This window comes from Patiria miniata, unplaced genomic scaffold (assembly GCF_015706575.1).
Source record: "Patiria miniata isolate m_02_andy unplaced genomic scaffold, ASM1570657v1 HiC_scaffold_20, whole genome shotgun sequence".
NCBI lineage: Eukaryota > Metazoa > Echinodermata > Asteroidea > Valvatida > Asterinidae > Patiria > Patiria miniata.
This window is the reverse complement of record NW_024037059.1, coordinates 6,017,676-6,032,361: the sequence shown is the minus strand read 5'-3', so window position 1 is coordinate 6,032,361 and position 14,686 is coordinate 6,017,676. Positions and strand designations below refer to the sequence as shown.

The following is a 14,686-nucleotide window of genomic DNA, read 5'->3' as shown; positions in this document are numbered from 1 at the left end:
AACTGCATGCCTTACTGACATAGCTCTTACCTCTGGCCATGTGATCAGGGTCTTAACTTGATCAGTTGTTAGATCCTGGTCCTTTGGACAAGACTGAAGGACAGGAGACAGGTTGTCTGTTGAAAATGGAAAGAAGAAAAAAAACCCCAAAATACTTGAAATCTTCTTTTTATTTAATTGTTCATTGCTTTAATAATGATTGCTTTTAATCCTACTAACTGATCAGTTAGTACTCCCTGGCAAGTAACAATCAATTTACAAGGTTCCTATCCACTCCGTTCACAAGTACCCCCTCACCGGCAAAGGAAGTACAGTTGGGGGTGACCGACCAACGCCATCTTGCCTGACTGCAATTTTTCCGCGACATGCGGCCGTACCACTGCGTGTACATAGTACAAATCCCCTGGTGTACGTGTGTCACACACAAGGAACGGTGCGCGTCAACCAGCGAAATGTCCCGCCCATGGGACGTCGTTGTTAGGTAAAAGGGAGCCCTCTTTTGTGCGCACAGAGCTCATATACAGAAATCTTGAAATTTGAAATTTGAAAAATGAAATTTCCATGACTTTTCCATCATTTTCCCAGAACAAAATTATAGCTTTCCATGACCCAATTCGACACTGTTTTTGGCATCTTAGGAGCCCACTTAAAATAAGCTGGCCATTCGTCACACTGAAGCAAGGGATGTCACTCCCTTTCTGCAGTCAAGTTTGACACAAGACCACTGAGCACCAGTAAAGCATTCATCAAGTATAGAGCATACATGCATACAAAAGGAAGTTTAGTAGATTGGAATGCAAACTGGAGGACAGTCACAGCCAAATATTACGCATCACCACTTTTGTGAGGATTCCGTAACTTTTTTTCGCTCGGAATTATCAACTTTCCATGACTCCTTAATGAAATAAACTTCCGTGACTTTTCCATGACTTCCATGATAGCTTTAAATTCCAAGATTTTCCAGGTATTTTTCCATGACTATGGGAACCCTAACAACAGAAATGAATGTGTACCTTGAATGTTAACGCTGAAATTGCAAGCCACGCTGTTCCCTCCAGCATCAGTGAAGATGTACGACACGTCGGTGTCCCGAGTGAAATTGTACGGTGAGGTGATGTCCGATGGAGTTTTAATCACAGTCAGTTGGGCACCTGAATTGTCAGCAGCCATGGGGATATCGAAGGGTAGCACAACGCCCAGCATTTGGCCTGACATGGAGCCTGATAGAGAGCCTGGGCAGACACGTAGGGTGGGCGGCACTTTGTCTGTCATGGATAAAAAGTTCATGAGAATTATCTTACCAGTAATAAATTACAAACAGCTACTAATGTCTTCTTGGGTTTAATCTGATGTATGTGACAAGTTTGGGCATATATATTCACTTAAAAATAAAGTTGTGAACAAAAAAAGAACGTTCATAGCACTACATGCATGGGGAATATAAACATTTTTCTGTGAGGATTTTAGGGGCCGTTCAGAATTTTCGATGTTTTAAAATTTCGATCTTTTATCCAAATTGTGGGTGGGTGGGTCAAGGTAAAAAACTGAAAATCGAAATTCACTTTCCATGGAAAAAAGAGCCAAAAAAAAAGAAAAAAGATATTTTGACTTGCCTGAACTACGCGCAAGCGTTCCGATATCGCGATGTGCGTTTCTTTTGCAACTTCGTACCCTGTATATACATGTACTGTACATGTACGTCATTTACGTGTATGTAGACCCACTGTGGCATGAGAAGGAGGTGGTTTTTCAATAGACTTGGATTTCGGGCGTTTGTAGCGGTTAGGCCGTGCGAGGCAGCAGGGTACCAGGTGTACTAGATCGGCTCTATTACACGCCGCGGGCGTTGATTACCAATCGCTATAAAAACTGGACCATTCAACCCCTGGTGTCCAAGACTATCGCAGCCTGCGCTCGCTATACTGCATGCATCATGCATGCGTGAATGCGTGAACGTACAACTCGACGAGTGCAGCATTTCCACGACTCGATAGATAAGAGAAATGATGGCTCTATCCCATTCAGAGACGCCTCTCCTATAGATTGGCTTGTGAATAAAGAATGTGCGTGAGAACAACACATTGAGTTATTCGATGGTGTGATATTGTGTGGTTAATTTCTTCAATTAAGACACATGAAGGGGTCTTAAAAATTGGGTAGAAATAAGAGGGAGAAATCAATGGAAGTTATAAATAAGTAAGAAAATAGCTTGAAGTAAAATATCCAACTTTGTTCCCAACCCGGCTATACCAACCCGTCTTCCACTTATCTGAGAACGACAATACTTTTGACATCCTAATTTCACTCTTGGATGAACCAATCTCATCCAAATGAAGTTGTAAGTGTCACATATCAGATAAATCTTGACGGTATATTTTCCTCCAAGTGAGTTCCTTTTAACTCACTGACCCATACCTATGGATTCTTTGAATCTAGCGGCTGATGAGTCCCCGAAGGGACGAAAATGCATTCCCGCAATTGCCCTCAGGTAAAACCTAACCCACCCCACTGCCTGGGTAAACTTGGCTACGGTCAAAACTTCCATTGATTTCTCCCTCTTATTTCTACCCAATTTTTAAGACCCCTTCATGTGTCTTAATTGAAGAAATGAACCACACAATATCACACCATCGAATAACTCAATGTGTTGTTCTTACGCACATTTTATTCACAAGCCAATCTATAGGAGAGGCGTCTCTGAATGGGATAGAGCCATCATTTCTCTTATCTGTTCAAGTATAATGTACATGCAAGTGCATGTACATGTTTTGTTTTTTAACTTCTGCATATTAACAAATCAGTTTTTTATTAATCGAAATTAGGGGTGGGTGGGTGGGTCAAAATAATTTGGATAAAAGATCGAAATTTTAAAACACTGAAAATTCTGAATGGCCCCTTAATCTCGTATTTTTGACTTACCCCGACACTGTACATTGAGTGTAGATGGATTCTGGTCCCACGTTCCGTTAGACAGACATGTCAGTCTCTGATGGTCTGCAGGGCCTACCAAGTCAAATCCATTGCGGCAGTAGAATTGACAGACACTGCCGTAATATGGATGGATGGGACCACGACAGAAGGATGGATAGACACCCCCACCCAGGGGAATCAGCTGATCAGATAAGGGTGGACAGCTGGCAACTAGAAGAGAAAAAAAGTCAGTCATGTTTATTATTATTACTTAAACCAAAGAATTTGTTGTATAACAATATTGGCTATTTCAATTTCTTGTAGTATGGAAGTTCCACTATCATCGTGAAGTATAAACTAGACAAGCAAGCCAAGTCCAGCAGGTCCCAGAGTGCACACAATTCTCTTCCATTGATTCAGAATGGCTATTGACTGGAAGTCTTGTCATGCATCTGGTCTGCACAATGGGCCGGATTCAGCCCATTCACAGGGTAGTCCTATACAACAGCACTGCCCGACACTCTTTACCAGCTACACCAGTCTTGAGCTCACAAGTGAGGGGGAGTCAGGGAGGGAGTCAGTCAGTCGGGGAGTCGGGGAGGGAGTCAGTCGGGGAGTGGGGGAGTGGGGGGGGGGGGCGGAGTCAGTCGGGGAGTCGGGGAGGGGGAGTCGGGAGTCAGTCAGTCAGTCAGACAGTGAGACAGGTGAAAGAGGACAATGGGCTGGCATGTCACAAAAACATTGTTTTTTTAACAAGCCACTATGACTACTTTTGAATACTCTGTGGAAAGTTTGTACACAGAAACTGACCACACAAGTTTTAGATGACAAACTTATCCAGCAGTGGATAAAGGAAGGAAGACCAGTTTCATATTTTCCAGTGTTTTGCCAGAGTTGTTGGCTGACTTGTGTTATTTCAAACACTAACTTGACCTTGACTGGACAGCACAGTGCATGCTGACGTAAGTCCAGTGTTGTGGCCACAAGTAAATCAAAAGTCCATACATAAGTCCAGTCAGAAGTCACAGGGCATAGGCAATCACAAAGGAAGGCTTGTGTCACAAAGTGAATGCAACATTGAAAGGAAAGTTAACAAAGTTAAGGTCTATTTCACATTTTACAGTATTTTGCCAGTGTTGTTTCTGGACTACTATTTTTTCAAAGACAAGCTTGATTTGGAATTGACAGCACAGTGCAAGCTTATTTGAGTCTCAATGCAACCCTATGACACAACCTAACCCCAGACATGATGTGAACATGCACCATTCTTGTTTTGGACCGATGTTGGACAAACAGCAAGACTGTTGATAAATGCAGGATACAATATTTGTTTATGCTACACTTACTTCGGCAGGATGGTCGTTGACCATTCCAGGCCCAGTACATCAGCCCAGTGCTGGCATTCCTGGAGCAGGTAGCAGTGTCAGAGCCCTGTAGCGTGTAGCCATTCTGGCAGCCGACTTGGCAAGTAGATCCGTGGCTGTTGTCACATGCCGCGACAAAGTCGCCGTAAAACGGCGGGTTGAGCTGTCGGCATCGGTGAACTGGAACGAATATAACATCTGATTTATAAATACCTGAGACAGACTACCTATTCCTATCGGTCGAGAATCTGTCACGTGGGTGGTCTAAAACAGCCATTCAAACACCGCTCGGTGTTGCTTAAGACCAGGCGGAGGACCCTGTGCTCAACACCACATGCCCACAGGATACATCAAGCACACAGACTACAGCTAAGTGTGTGTTTGAGAACCTCCTATATGATGGCCATATTAGGAGAGGCTGACCACATTGCATACTCATCGCACACCTTAGAAGTGACCAGAACATGGAGTAAAACTGCAGAACAAAATCTTCAGAAATTTGTCAACTTATTTACTGCTTATGGTTTTGACCAAAATGTGTTTAGGAACGGCAATAATAGTGTGATGGAGCAGTTATACACATGATGTTGAACTGTTCAGGTAGCTGGTTGCCAATAAAAGTGTTGGTTTTGGCTCATGCCATTACAGGGAACCAGGCCTCCAACTGGTTTTAAACCACATGCTAACAACTGCTCCATCACACTTTCATCCCTTTAATCTGCAATGGGAACTACTAATGCAATGATTGCAATCTACATTGGACATTAGTGTTAATGTCACACCTTTAACTTGGACTTCAAAGTCACAGTTTGCCTGGTTCCCTGCCCCGTCGGTAGCCGTACACCTGAGTGAGTGTTCCCCTACTGGCAGCGTCGCTGGTTGTTGGACGTTGCAGGCTATGGAGGGTGTTTCTCCTGAGTTGTCTGTTGCTGTCACGTTCCATGTCACAGTGGCATCGGATGCGCCTCGCGGTGCGTATGTGAGGATATCCAGCGGGCATGATGTGAAATGGGGAACCTCGTAATCTGAGGGTAGAAAGTCCGGATTTCTGGTCGGTACACTTAGGGATTTCTAAATGGTAGATAATGCTGAAAAGTTACCTAGGGGACTAAACCAACAAGAACGGGGATTGAAGAATTGTTTTGGTTGAACTCATCTGCACAGTGCCTTCTATGGCGATATCTCGCCATGACAGAAGGCGATACCTTGCCAACATAGGCCTGGATAGCTCAGTTGGTAGAGCACCGGAGGGCAATCCGGAGGTCGTAGGTTCGAACCTTGCTCCAGTCAATTTCTCTGTTCAACTTTAAAAATTATTATAAATAATGCACCTTGTCAGTTTCCTTTAGTTTGTGGTTTATTTGAGAACTTTGATTGACAAAAAAGCTCATCACGAGAGGTTTTTTTTTATTGTGTTGAACTGACAAACGAGAGATTTAATATAATGAATTTGACGATATCGATCAAATCCAAAGCGTGACCAGAGCAGAATCCTACCTATGCAGGTGAATGCAGTGCTGTCACCTGACCAATCCCCGTTACCCAGGCAACGGATGAAGTCATAGGCCGGAGGATCCACCCTGTAGCCTGACTGTGAGCAACGCAGGAAACAGTTGTCATTGAAGGTTGGGGAAGTCAGGCAAATAGCTGGAGATATCTCCATACCAGCAGAGGGCACTAGAGCTGGACAACTACGCTCTGTATGGAAATAGAAACAGATATATCACAGACAGTTGTCATTGAAGGTTGGGGAAGTCAGGCAAATAACTGGAGATATCTCCATACCAGCAGAGGGCACTAGAGCTGGACAACTACGCTCTGTGTGGAAATAGAAACAGATATATCACAGACAGTTATCGTTGAAGGTTGGGGAAGTCAGGCAAATAGCTGGAGATATCTCCATACCAGCAGAGGGCACTAGAGCTGGACAACTACGCTCTGTGTGGAAATAGAAACAGATATATCACAGACAGTTATCGTTGAAGGTTGGGGAAGTCAGGCAAATAGCTGGAGATATCTCCATACCAGCAGAGGGCATTAGAGCTGGACAACTACGCTCTGTGTGGAAATAGAAACAGATATATCACAGACAGTCGTCATTGAAGGTTGGGGAAGTCAGGCAAATAGCTGGAGATATCTCCATACCAGCAGAGGGCACTAGAGCTGGACAACTTCGCTCTGTGTGGAAATAGAAACAGATATATCACAGATGCAATATTAGTCAACCTACCCAACCTATGGAGTTTGTAGACTGTTGAGTGACTCCTATGAAATCTGGTCTCTTTTACCTTTGGTGGATTCTAACTATTACACGTGACCTGTCAGTCCCAACTATCTTCACTTAGGCATGTGCAATACAATCAAGTTGTCCGTATTTCACACTTCAAACTAGAGAGTCAGCATCGCCATTGTAGTATGCAAGCCTTCCAAGCTGTGATTGATGGCACAAACTGTGAGAAAAACATGGGAGCCAATATCAAGTGGCTGGTTGGCAAGATTATGACAACCGTTCACGGTACAGTAGTGACCAGCATGCCATTTGATAAAGAATTTGCAATTAACTTACTTGAAAATAAGCTCGACTGTCAGTTTTCAACGCATGACGTGGTTGCTAAACAAGCACTTGCCTACTGCAATGGTGGCCAATCATGGGAAAACCTCATGGTCACATGGTATTTTGATGTCATACGATTATTATTCTTACAAAGGGTTTTTCAAAATTCAGTGTAGAGTAATCAACTTTGCGTACCTTCACAGGAGAAGTCGACCACATCCCATGTGCGATTTGCTAGACACATAGACTGCTGGGAACCAACTCCACCGTAGCCATAAGGACAGTACCAGCTGCAAGTGGTGCCCAGCACTTCAGTGGCTGGTGGGTACTGAAAGCAACCCGAGCGTATAGCAGGGAGCCGGTCAGCCAGGGCCGGGCAAGTGACCGCTGAAAAAACAACCAAACCTCACTGTGAAATTCCTTTACTAAACGCAACACAAGAACAACCACAACTCTTCAAATGTGTCAATTTTGGGGCAATTTTTTCCCCCTTTTTATGAAACTTATAAAATTAATGCTGTCCTCATATTCTTAAAATTCCCACACTGAGGGTAATTAAGCTGGATATATTTTTTCAACACGATTAGCTAGTTTTTCTTCCCAGTTATGGAAGCATACATCAAATTTTAAAGGGACGCTAGGTCCTGGAACAGCCCAATTGGGCTACAAAACGCACATTGAACGAGATTGTGTTAATCGGAAAGAACGTTTAAAAGTAGGATATAAACATCCACACAACTATCCTTTAAAAACTGGGCGTGTTTGTGTTATTCCTGTATTATGCGTGCGAGAATGAATTTCCGGGTCCACTTTTGCAACACTGTTTTGTTGTCGTGAAAATGAAATATGCCAATTGTTTTTTCTTAAAAACACATTTATTCAACGATTTTTATACTATTTCTTTAAAACATGTGTTGTAGACATACAAAATTACAAATATCAATAAATCTGATGATTTCAAAATTAATCGCCCCCACTAATTTTTTACATTTTTCTCCACTACGGCCAGTGCCCAGTTCCATCTCATTTGCCAGAACGCCTCATATATGCTCACTAAGAAATGTTCATATACTGTCAAATATTCAGAGAATAGATAAAGACACAAGCACTGTCATCTCATCTTTAGGATGAATGTTCAGCAGATTATGATGCTTCACAAATGCATCACTCTCTGCAGATTGTGCACTGGAGAGAATAATACAATAACGACTTATGATGAGCTGCTTACGTGAACATCTTGGGCTTTTCCCAGACCACTTCACTTGCAAGTCCTTGCCACTCAGCTGGTTGACACCATTCATCTGATCACTGTCGATAACTCTCTCACAGGTCCTATTACTAGGACCATCCAGGTCATAGCCTGCATTGCAGGCAAAGCTGCAACTGGCTCCGTAGATGTTACTGGGGCACTGGACCAAGGAACCACTGGCAGGGGCTTGTAGAGGGCGACAGCGCAGAACTGTGAAGGTCAAGGGTTAAAGAAGGAATGGAAATATAAAGGGATACAGGTGGAATTCTGGGAGGACTTTACGTGCTGGATAACATTACGTCATCGCACACAAGGTAGCGTTTGAAAACAGCTCCTTTGTTTTGGGGTTTTCGGGACACTTGAACTTGTATGTTCTTTGAAAGGTCCCAGTCCAATGTGGCTCCATGTGCCAAGAAGAGAGGGTGCTTTTGGACCACTGATTGAGAGCTCCGTGGCAAAGTACGCAGGATATTATGAAGGTGTACAAAGCCAAAGCATCTTCTCATGAGTGTCAGGGGTTGTCAGCAATGCATTCGAATGTCTTACAGTCGAGGGGGTACATATGCACGGAGACCACAGACCAATGTATTAAGCCCTCCCCCATGATATTTTGACCAATCACAGCCATGAGTGAGTAACCAGATGCATGAATTATGCATGACCTGTGCAGCTGTAGTTGCACTGAGGAGACGCATTAATGACTGTTGTAATGAAATCTTAACAGAGTAGAAATACTGTGCTAAAACAAGTCGTGATTCCTGGTAAAACTGTACATTTAAAAGAAGAGGAGCCTAGGACTGGACATCAGAGGACACTCATAATTGGAGGCACTCATATGAATGTTGTAAGTCTGCCGCTATCTATAACTATTTGGCTTCAATATAGCCTTACCTTGTACAGTGACGTACACATCACAGCGTCTGCTGTTCATGGCAGCATCTGTAGCAGTGTATATCAGACGAGTTGTACCCTCAGTGAATGACGAACCTGACCCGAGGCTTCGGTCTTGACTGTACACAAACAGAGCAAGATTTGTACCATGAATGTTTATGAGTGAAATGGTAAGAATAATTCAATGAGGTGACAGATGGAATGGAACATATTTCAATTGCACGAATGTAAAACATTCATTTTTTTGTTTTATATTAAATAAATTGTTGTCATTAGAGCTATGTTATAGCCATGTTATAGTGCTATACTACAGTGCTATGGAACTTCTATTTACCACGGAATGAAATTTTTATTATTTTTTTGCGGTGTGGCCGGGCCCTGGGTCGGGCCAAGTAATGCAATGATACGTGATCAACAACCCACCAATGCGAATTTATCCAACATTGCTAATGTTGCTAGCATCATGACTATGAGCGTGATCCCTGGCTGCATGGCTTATATGGGTTTATGGCTTCTGACTAGCAGAAACTGAACAAAGATACTGACAAACTGGGGAACCACCAACATAGGGCTGGATAGCTCAGTTGGTAGAGCACCGGAACGGCAATCCGGAGGTCGCAGGTTCAAATCCTGCTCCAGTCAATGTATTTGTTAAACTTGAAAAAAAGTGTAGGACAGACTTCTTTTTTTTCTATACAGACCTGCTCACAGAGACGTCATCAGAGTTATCCGTGGCCTGTGGCGTTAGGAAATTGACAATAGCTTGTCTCATGTTGGCCGGTGCAATTTGATTGACGTACACTGGACAGTTGTCCGTGAAGACTGGTGGCTGATGATCTGACAGGACAAACCAACCAAACTATTATTCACTTGATTCAAAATGGCTAATTACTGGAAATCTTTTCATAAAAATAATAATAATAATAATAATAATAATTAACCTGGATTGGACATTTGGGAGACATGGACTTATGCACACAATTTTTCAAACTTAAATGTGCCCTAACCCAATATTCCCTTGTCTTTCTCCACGAATTTCGGTATGTTTACTAATTAGACCACGAGCAACAAATATAACCTGATTGCTACAGCAAAATTGTGCCTCTAAAGGGGGGATGTGACATTAGGGAGACATGACCGATGTCTCCCACCGTTTGAAGAAATTACGATACCGTGTCTCCTTAATGGTATCTTTACACGTATATTAATAATAATAAACATTTCTACCGCGTTTTTTCCAAGTTAAATTGTTCAAATGCTCCTTACAATAAGAACAATGATACTTCAAGTTATTTAACATTCAATAAAAATAAACATAAACCTACAACAATTAAGTCAAATTATAAAGATAAACTGGTACGTGAACACTAGAGATAAAATACAAGTTACTCATTTAAAACCCAATAAACTGTTAACTTCGAAAAAGAGGAATCCCATTCAATAAAATAAACAGGAAATTAAAAAAAATTTAAATTCATGCACCTCGTCTGGGCCAGATTCAGCCCATTCATTGGTGTTACAGGGTAATCCTATATGACAGCACTGCCCGACTGTCCTCACCAGCCTACAACCAGTGTAAGTCACAAGTGACAGTCGGTCGGGGAGTCTGTCAGTCGGTCAGTCAGATAGGTACAAAGAGGACACTACGCTGGCCCTCTGCAACCAGCCAAAATGACAATGTTACACATGGAGTTTACCTGTGCAAGAGACTGGGCGTGCATCGCTCCACACTCCTCGGTCAGTACACACCTTACTGTATGGACCACTGAGAGAGAATCCATCATCACATGTGAATGTACACAGAGTGTTGTAAGGAAGTTCAGCCTGGGAAGAGCAGTCACTTGGTTGCACTGTGCCGTGGGTCAGATTCAGTAAGCTATTACATACAACAGCTGCAATGAAGAATGACAGAATCTTGTTGATTTGATCTTCAGCCTTTCCACTTCTTTAGCACTTGTTGCCAGTTTCTTAACGTAAGTGCTAAATTGTAATACAGTGTACATTTATTCACTGTTCAGGCAGTTTTGGGCGCTACAGGGAGTACTGGGCTGGGTGGTTTGCGACAGTATAGTGACCAAACGGTAAGTGACAAGTCCGTTTAGTCTTGCCTTACCTTCACAAACTGGTTGCACTCCGGTCCACGTCCCATCGGCCAGACAAGTCCTCATGGTCCTACTCTGGGATGTATGGTTGCTACGGTAACCAGGATTACACACAAAGGCGCAGGATGACTGGTAATCCACCACCTGGTCGTTGCACCCTGATATGTAACCGTTGGGGACGGCTGGTACTTGGCATGTGTTGGCTGGTGAGAAAACAATAAATCGAATAATGATATTGGAACTCAAGCTGCAAAGCTTGTTATCACTTTTGATGTTGCATCATGATGTGAGATTAAATGATGCCACAAGATCCGTTACATTAAATCCATTGTTTATCAATACATTTCGCTTACATTTCAACTTGTTGTGATATCTTACTTTTTAATACCCCATTTTTTTAAAAGTAAACAAAGCAAACACAACCTGTCACGAATATATGCACGGAAAATCAATGAAGACAAATAAAAAATAATAAAAATCAAGTTTAAGCATACTTATGACTGAAACGCTGTCAATAAATTTGGGTGATGGTCAAATGCAAAAAAAAAACATGTTTCTTCAAGGAGCTTAAGTATTACTTTTCAAGTAATTCTGTTAACCAAGTTTCACATAACTGCATACAACGCCTTCTTGAAAATACTTACGGACACACTGTACCGATGGGCTCTGCCAATAACCCACTGTGGACGACGCTATGTTCTTGACGCACTCAGCTGTAACTTGTTGGCTGCCATCTGACAGTGTGTAACCTTCCTCACAGCTGATGTTGCACACTGAACCAAACACAGCAGCATTATCACATTCCCCTTGGCCCGACACCAGACTGGTCTCACTGTTCTGAGGACCGTACAACGGCGGGCACCTGGTGACTGTTGCATGAACAGGAAAAAATGATATAAACTGGGGTAAAATGGGATAAACGGGGTTAATGGGATGCATACTGAGCCAAACACAGCAGCGTTCTCACATTCCCCTTGGCCGGACACCAGACTGGTCTCACTGTTCTGAGGACCGTACAACGGCGGGCACCTGGTGACTATTGCATGAATGGGATAAGTGGGATCCACAGAGCGATACACGGCAGCATTAACACCTGCCACTCACGCATTGAGTCCATACCACGGATGTGAACAGAGTACGCAATTAAACAAGGAAAGGAGACCTAGGTTGGTAATCTGCGCCAATTTAGACAAATAACTTCAATTAAATCAATTCAAGTTCATTATCCATGCTAACAAAACTTGACCAAAATAGAGTGAAACGTGGCTTGATATTGCCATTACCTATGATGTTCACAGCGACACTGCAATCCCCTTTGTTACCGCTGCTGTCCACTGCAGTGTAGACCAGACGATGTGTCCCTTCCTGGAATATGGAGCTTCTATTGACTGGTGCCGGCTGTCCATTAATGCTGTCCAGCGTCGCGATACCACCACTGGCATCCACCACCTGAATGATAAGGCAGGTGGTCACATTGGGGATCAGGTGGGTTCGAATCATGCCTGGGCCATTATGTGATTTGGGTTTTCAGTCCCTTCTTGATTCTGTGGGTTTTCCCTTGAATATCATTCTGGGGTTCTCCTCCCACCACTGAAACTGGAATTTCCTTCCACATCTTCTACCAAGGGACCCCACTGGAAATAAGTCTAGAGACTTTCGTGGATTATCCTGGCCAATTGGCAAACAATTACATACATACATACATGTATACGTACATAACTACTGAACAAGAGACACGTCTAGTACAACTGGTCAGATTTCACTGATTCAGATTGGCTATTCACTGGACGTCAACAGACATACGTTAATTTGACTATAATAAGATCCTTTCGTTACCACTATTGGTTCCCACTCGTAGCCCACAACTGCAAAGTTGGCCCTCTGTCCTGCAAACAGCGTGATGTCAGGTGGGCACATCAAAGTGGGTGGGGTTATATCTGTTGATATAGGAAACATACAAAGTGGGTGGGGTTGTATCTGTTGATATTGAAAACATACAAAGTGGGTGGGGTTGTATCTGTTGATATTAAAAACATACAAAGTGGGTGGGGTTATATCTGTTGATATAGGAAACATACAAAGTGGGTGGGGTTGTATCTGTTGATATTGAAAACATACAAAGTGGGTGGGGTTATATCTGTTGATATAGGAAACATACAAAGTGGGTGAGGTTATATATGTTGATATAGGAAACATATAAAGTGGATGGGGTTGTCTATGTTGATATTGGAAACACACAAAGTGGGTGGGCTTATATCTGATCATATTGGAAACATACAAAGTGGGTGGGGTTATATCTGTTGATATAGGAAACATATAAAGTGGATGGGGTTGTCTATGTTGATATTGGAAACACACAAAGTGGGTGGGGTTATATCTGTTGATATTGGAAACATACAAAGTGGGTGGGGCTGTCTATGTTGATATAGGAAACATACAAAGTGGGTGGGGTTATATCTGTTGATATAGGAAACATATAAAGTGGGTGGGGTTATATCTGTTCATATTCAAAACATACAACGTGGGTCGGGTTATATCACTTAATTCAAAATGGCTATTTACTGGAAGTCTTTTCATGCATCTGATGTACACAATGGGCAATATTTAGCCCATTAAGGGGTAATCTTTCCAGCTCTCTTCACCGACCAACAACAGAAGAAGAGAACATGCCTACCTGTGCACTGTAGAGGAACGCCATCCCATTGGCTGGTCAGCTGACACGTACGACTTGCTGAGCCGCTACTGGTGAATCCCAGGTCACATGACGCCATACAGATGGTGCCGTAACTCTGCCTCTGGTCTGTATCCGTCACCGCCACTCCATTGAGTGTGCAGGACAAAGGCAGGTAGCCTGGTGTACCAGGCATCTCCAGTGGATCACATTGGACCGCTGTGTGTAAACCAAGCCAATTTGGATGGTTGAAAAATGTTTTGAAGTCTGGTTACTAGGCCAATGCTGTAAGATTGCATAAGCAGGTTTGAGCTCCTCTGTTACATTGGTTCAAAACAAACTAGCTCAATGATTAGGAAACAGCAGCACAACATTGATAATAAAGCAACGTTGACTGCTAGCAGCTCTTAAACAGGAATTCATACGCGTTTGCGCAGTGAAGGGACACCCACGCATCAATGTTGCATAATGCTGACTTGTTGCTAAGATCCGCTGTTTGTTGGTTTGTACACAATACTCCATTGTATTAAGTTCCAAAGTCTGAAACCAAAATTCTAATAAGGTCGACCTGGAGACGCCCCTAATCTATTTGGTTCGGCGCGACTCTGGAGCGCCTGTCTGAACTGGGGCTTAGTCAAACTATGGTTAACAACAGTTCCTGATCTAACGTGTGCTAAGGTTTATCCTATTAATCTGGCAAAACACCTCATGTGCCATTGTTCATTTAGAGTAGTCACATTTGAATTTATACGTGAACATGTATAAGTTTTATCTACAAACCATTTCTTTGCAAGCAATTCCGTAAAATGAAATGTAAGTCTGACAACAGGATGGACAAGGACGTAAAGGAGTTTGGCCTGTAATTGTTTTCCACTCATTAGATGTCACAAATTAGTGATGTATCACATTCACTTTCCCACGGAATTGTCCTGGGGTAAAAAACTT

The 14,686-nt window shown here is 42.8% G+C and overlaps 1 protein-coding gene and 1 non-coding gene across 2 annotated transcripts in view; one reads left to right on the top strand and one right to left on the bottom strand.

Annotated features, from left to right (window-relative positions):
• The window catches only part of LOC119727168 (sushi, von Willebrand factor type A, EGF and pentraxin domain-containing protein 1-like), a 46,929-nt gene that overhangs the window by 18,678 nt on the left and 13,565 nt on the right, over nucleotides 1-14,686 (bottom strand). Inside the window, exons 10-25 of the mRNA XM_038199033.1 lie at nucleotides 13,745-13,960; nucleotides 12,907-13,007; nucleotides 12,354-12,519; nucleotides 11,715-11,939; nucleotides 11,082-11,273; nucleotides 10,666-10,860; nucleotides 9,670-9,805; nucleotides 8,969-9,087; nucleotides 8,057-8,287; nucleotides 7,024-7,215; nucleotides 5,772-5,972; nucleotides 5,057-5,299; nucleotides 4,257-4,454; nucleotides 2,920-3,141; nucleotides 1,014-1,265; nucleotides 31-116 (exon numbers count right to left, since the gene is read on the bottom strand). Of these exons, the coding sequence (XP_038054961.1) occupies nucleotides 31-116; nucleotides 1,014-1,265; nucleotides 2,920-3,141; nucleotides 4,257-4,454; nucleotides 5,057-5,299; nucleotides 5,772-5,972; nucleotides 7,024-7,215; nucleotides 8,057-8,287; nucleotides 8,969-9,087; nucleotides 9,670-9,805; nucleotides 10,666-10,860; nucleotides 11,082-11,273; nucleotides 11,715-11,939; nucleotides 12,354-12,519; nucleotides 12,907-13,007; nucleotides 13,745-13,960 (2,975 nt within the window). The remainder of the gene's footprint in view (nucleotides 1-30; nucleotides 117-1,013; nucleotides 1,266-2,919; nucleotides 3,142-4,256; nucleotides 4,455-5,056; nucleotides 5,300-5,771; nucleotides 5,973-7,023; nucleotides 7,216-8,056; nucleotides 8,288-8,968; nucleotides 9,088-9,669; nucleotides 9,806-10,665; nucleotides 10,861-11,081; nucleotides 11,274-11,714; nucleotides 11,940-12,353; nucleotides 12,520-12,906; nucleotides 13,008-13,744; nucleotides 13,961-14,686) is intronic.
• Nucleotides 9,538-9,610, top strand: Trnaa-ggc. The gene has a single exon. It is a non-coding gene; the product is annotated as a tRNA-Ala (tRNA).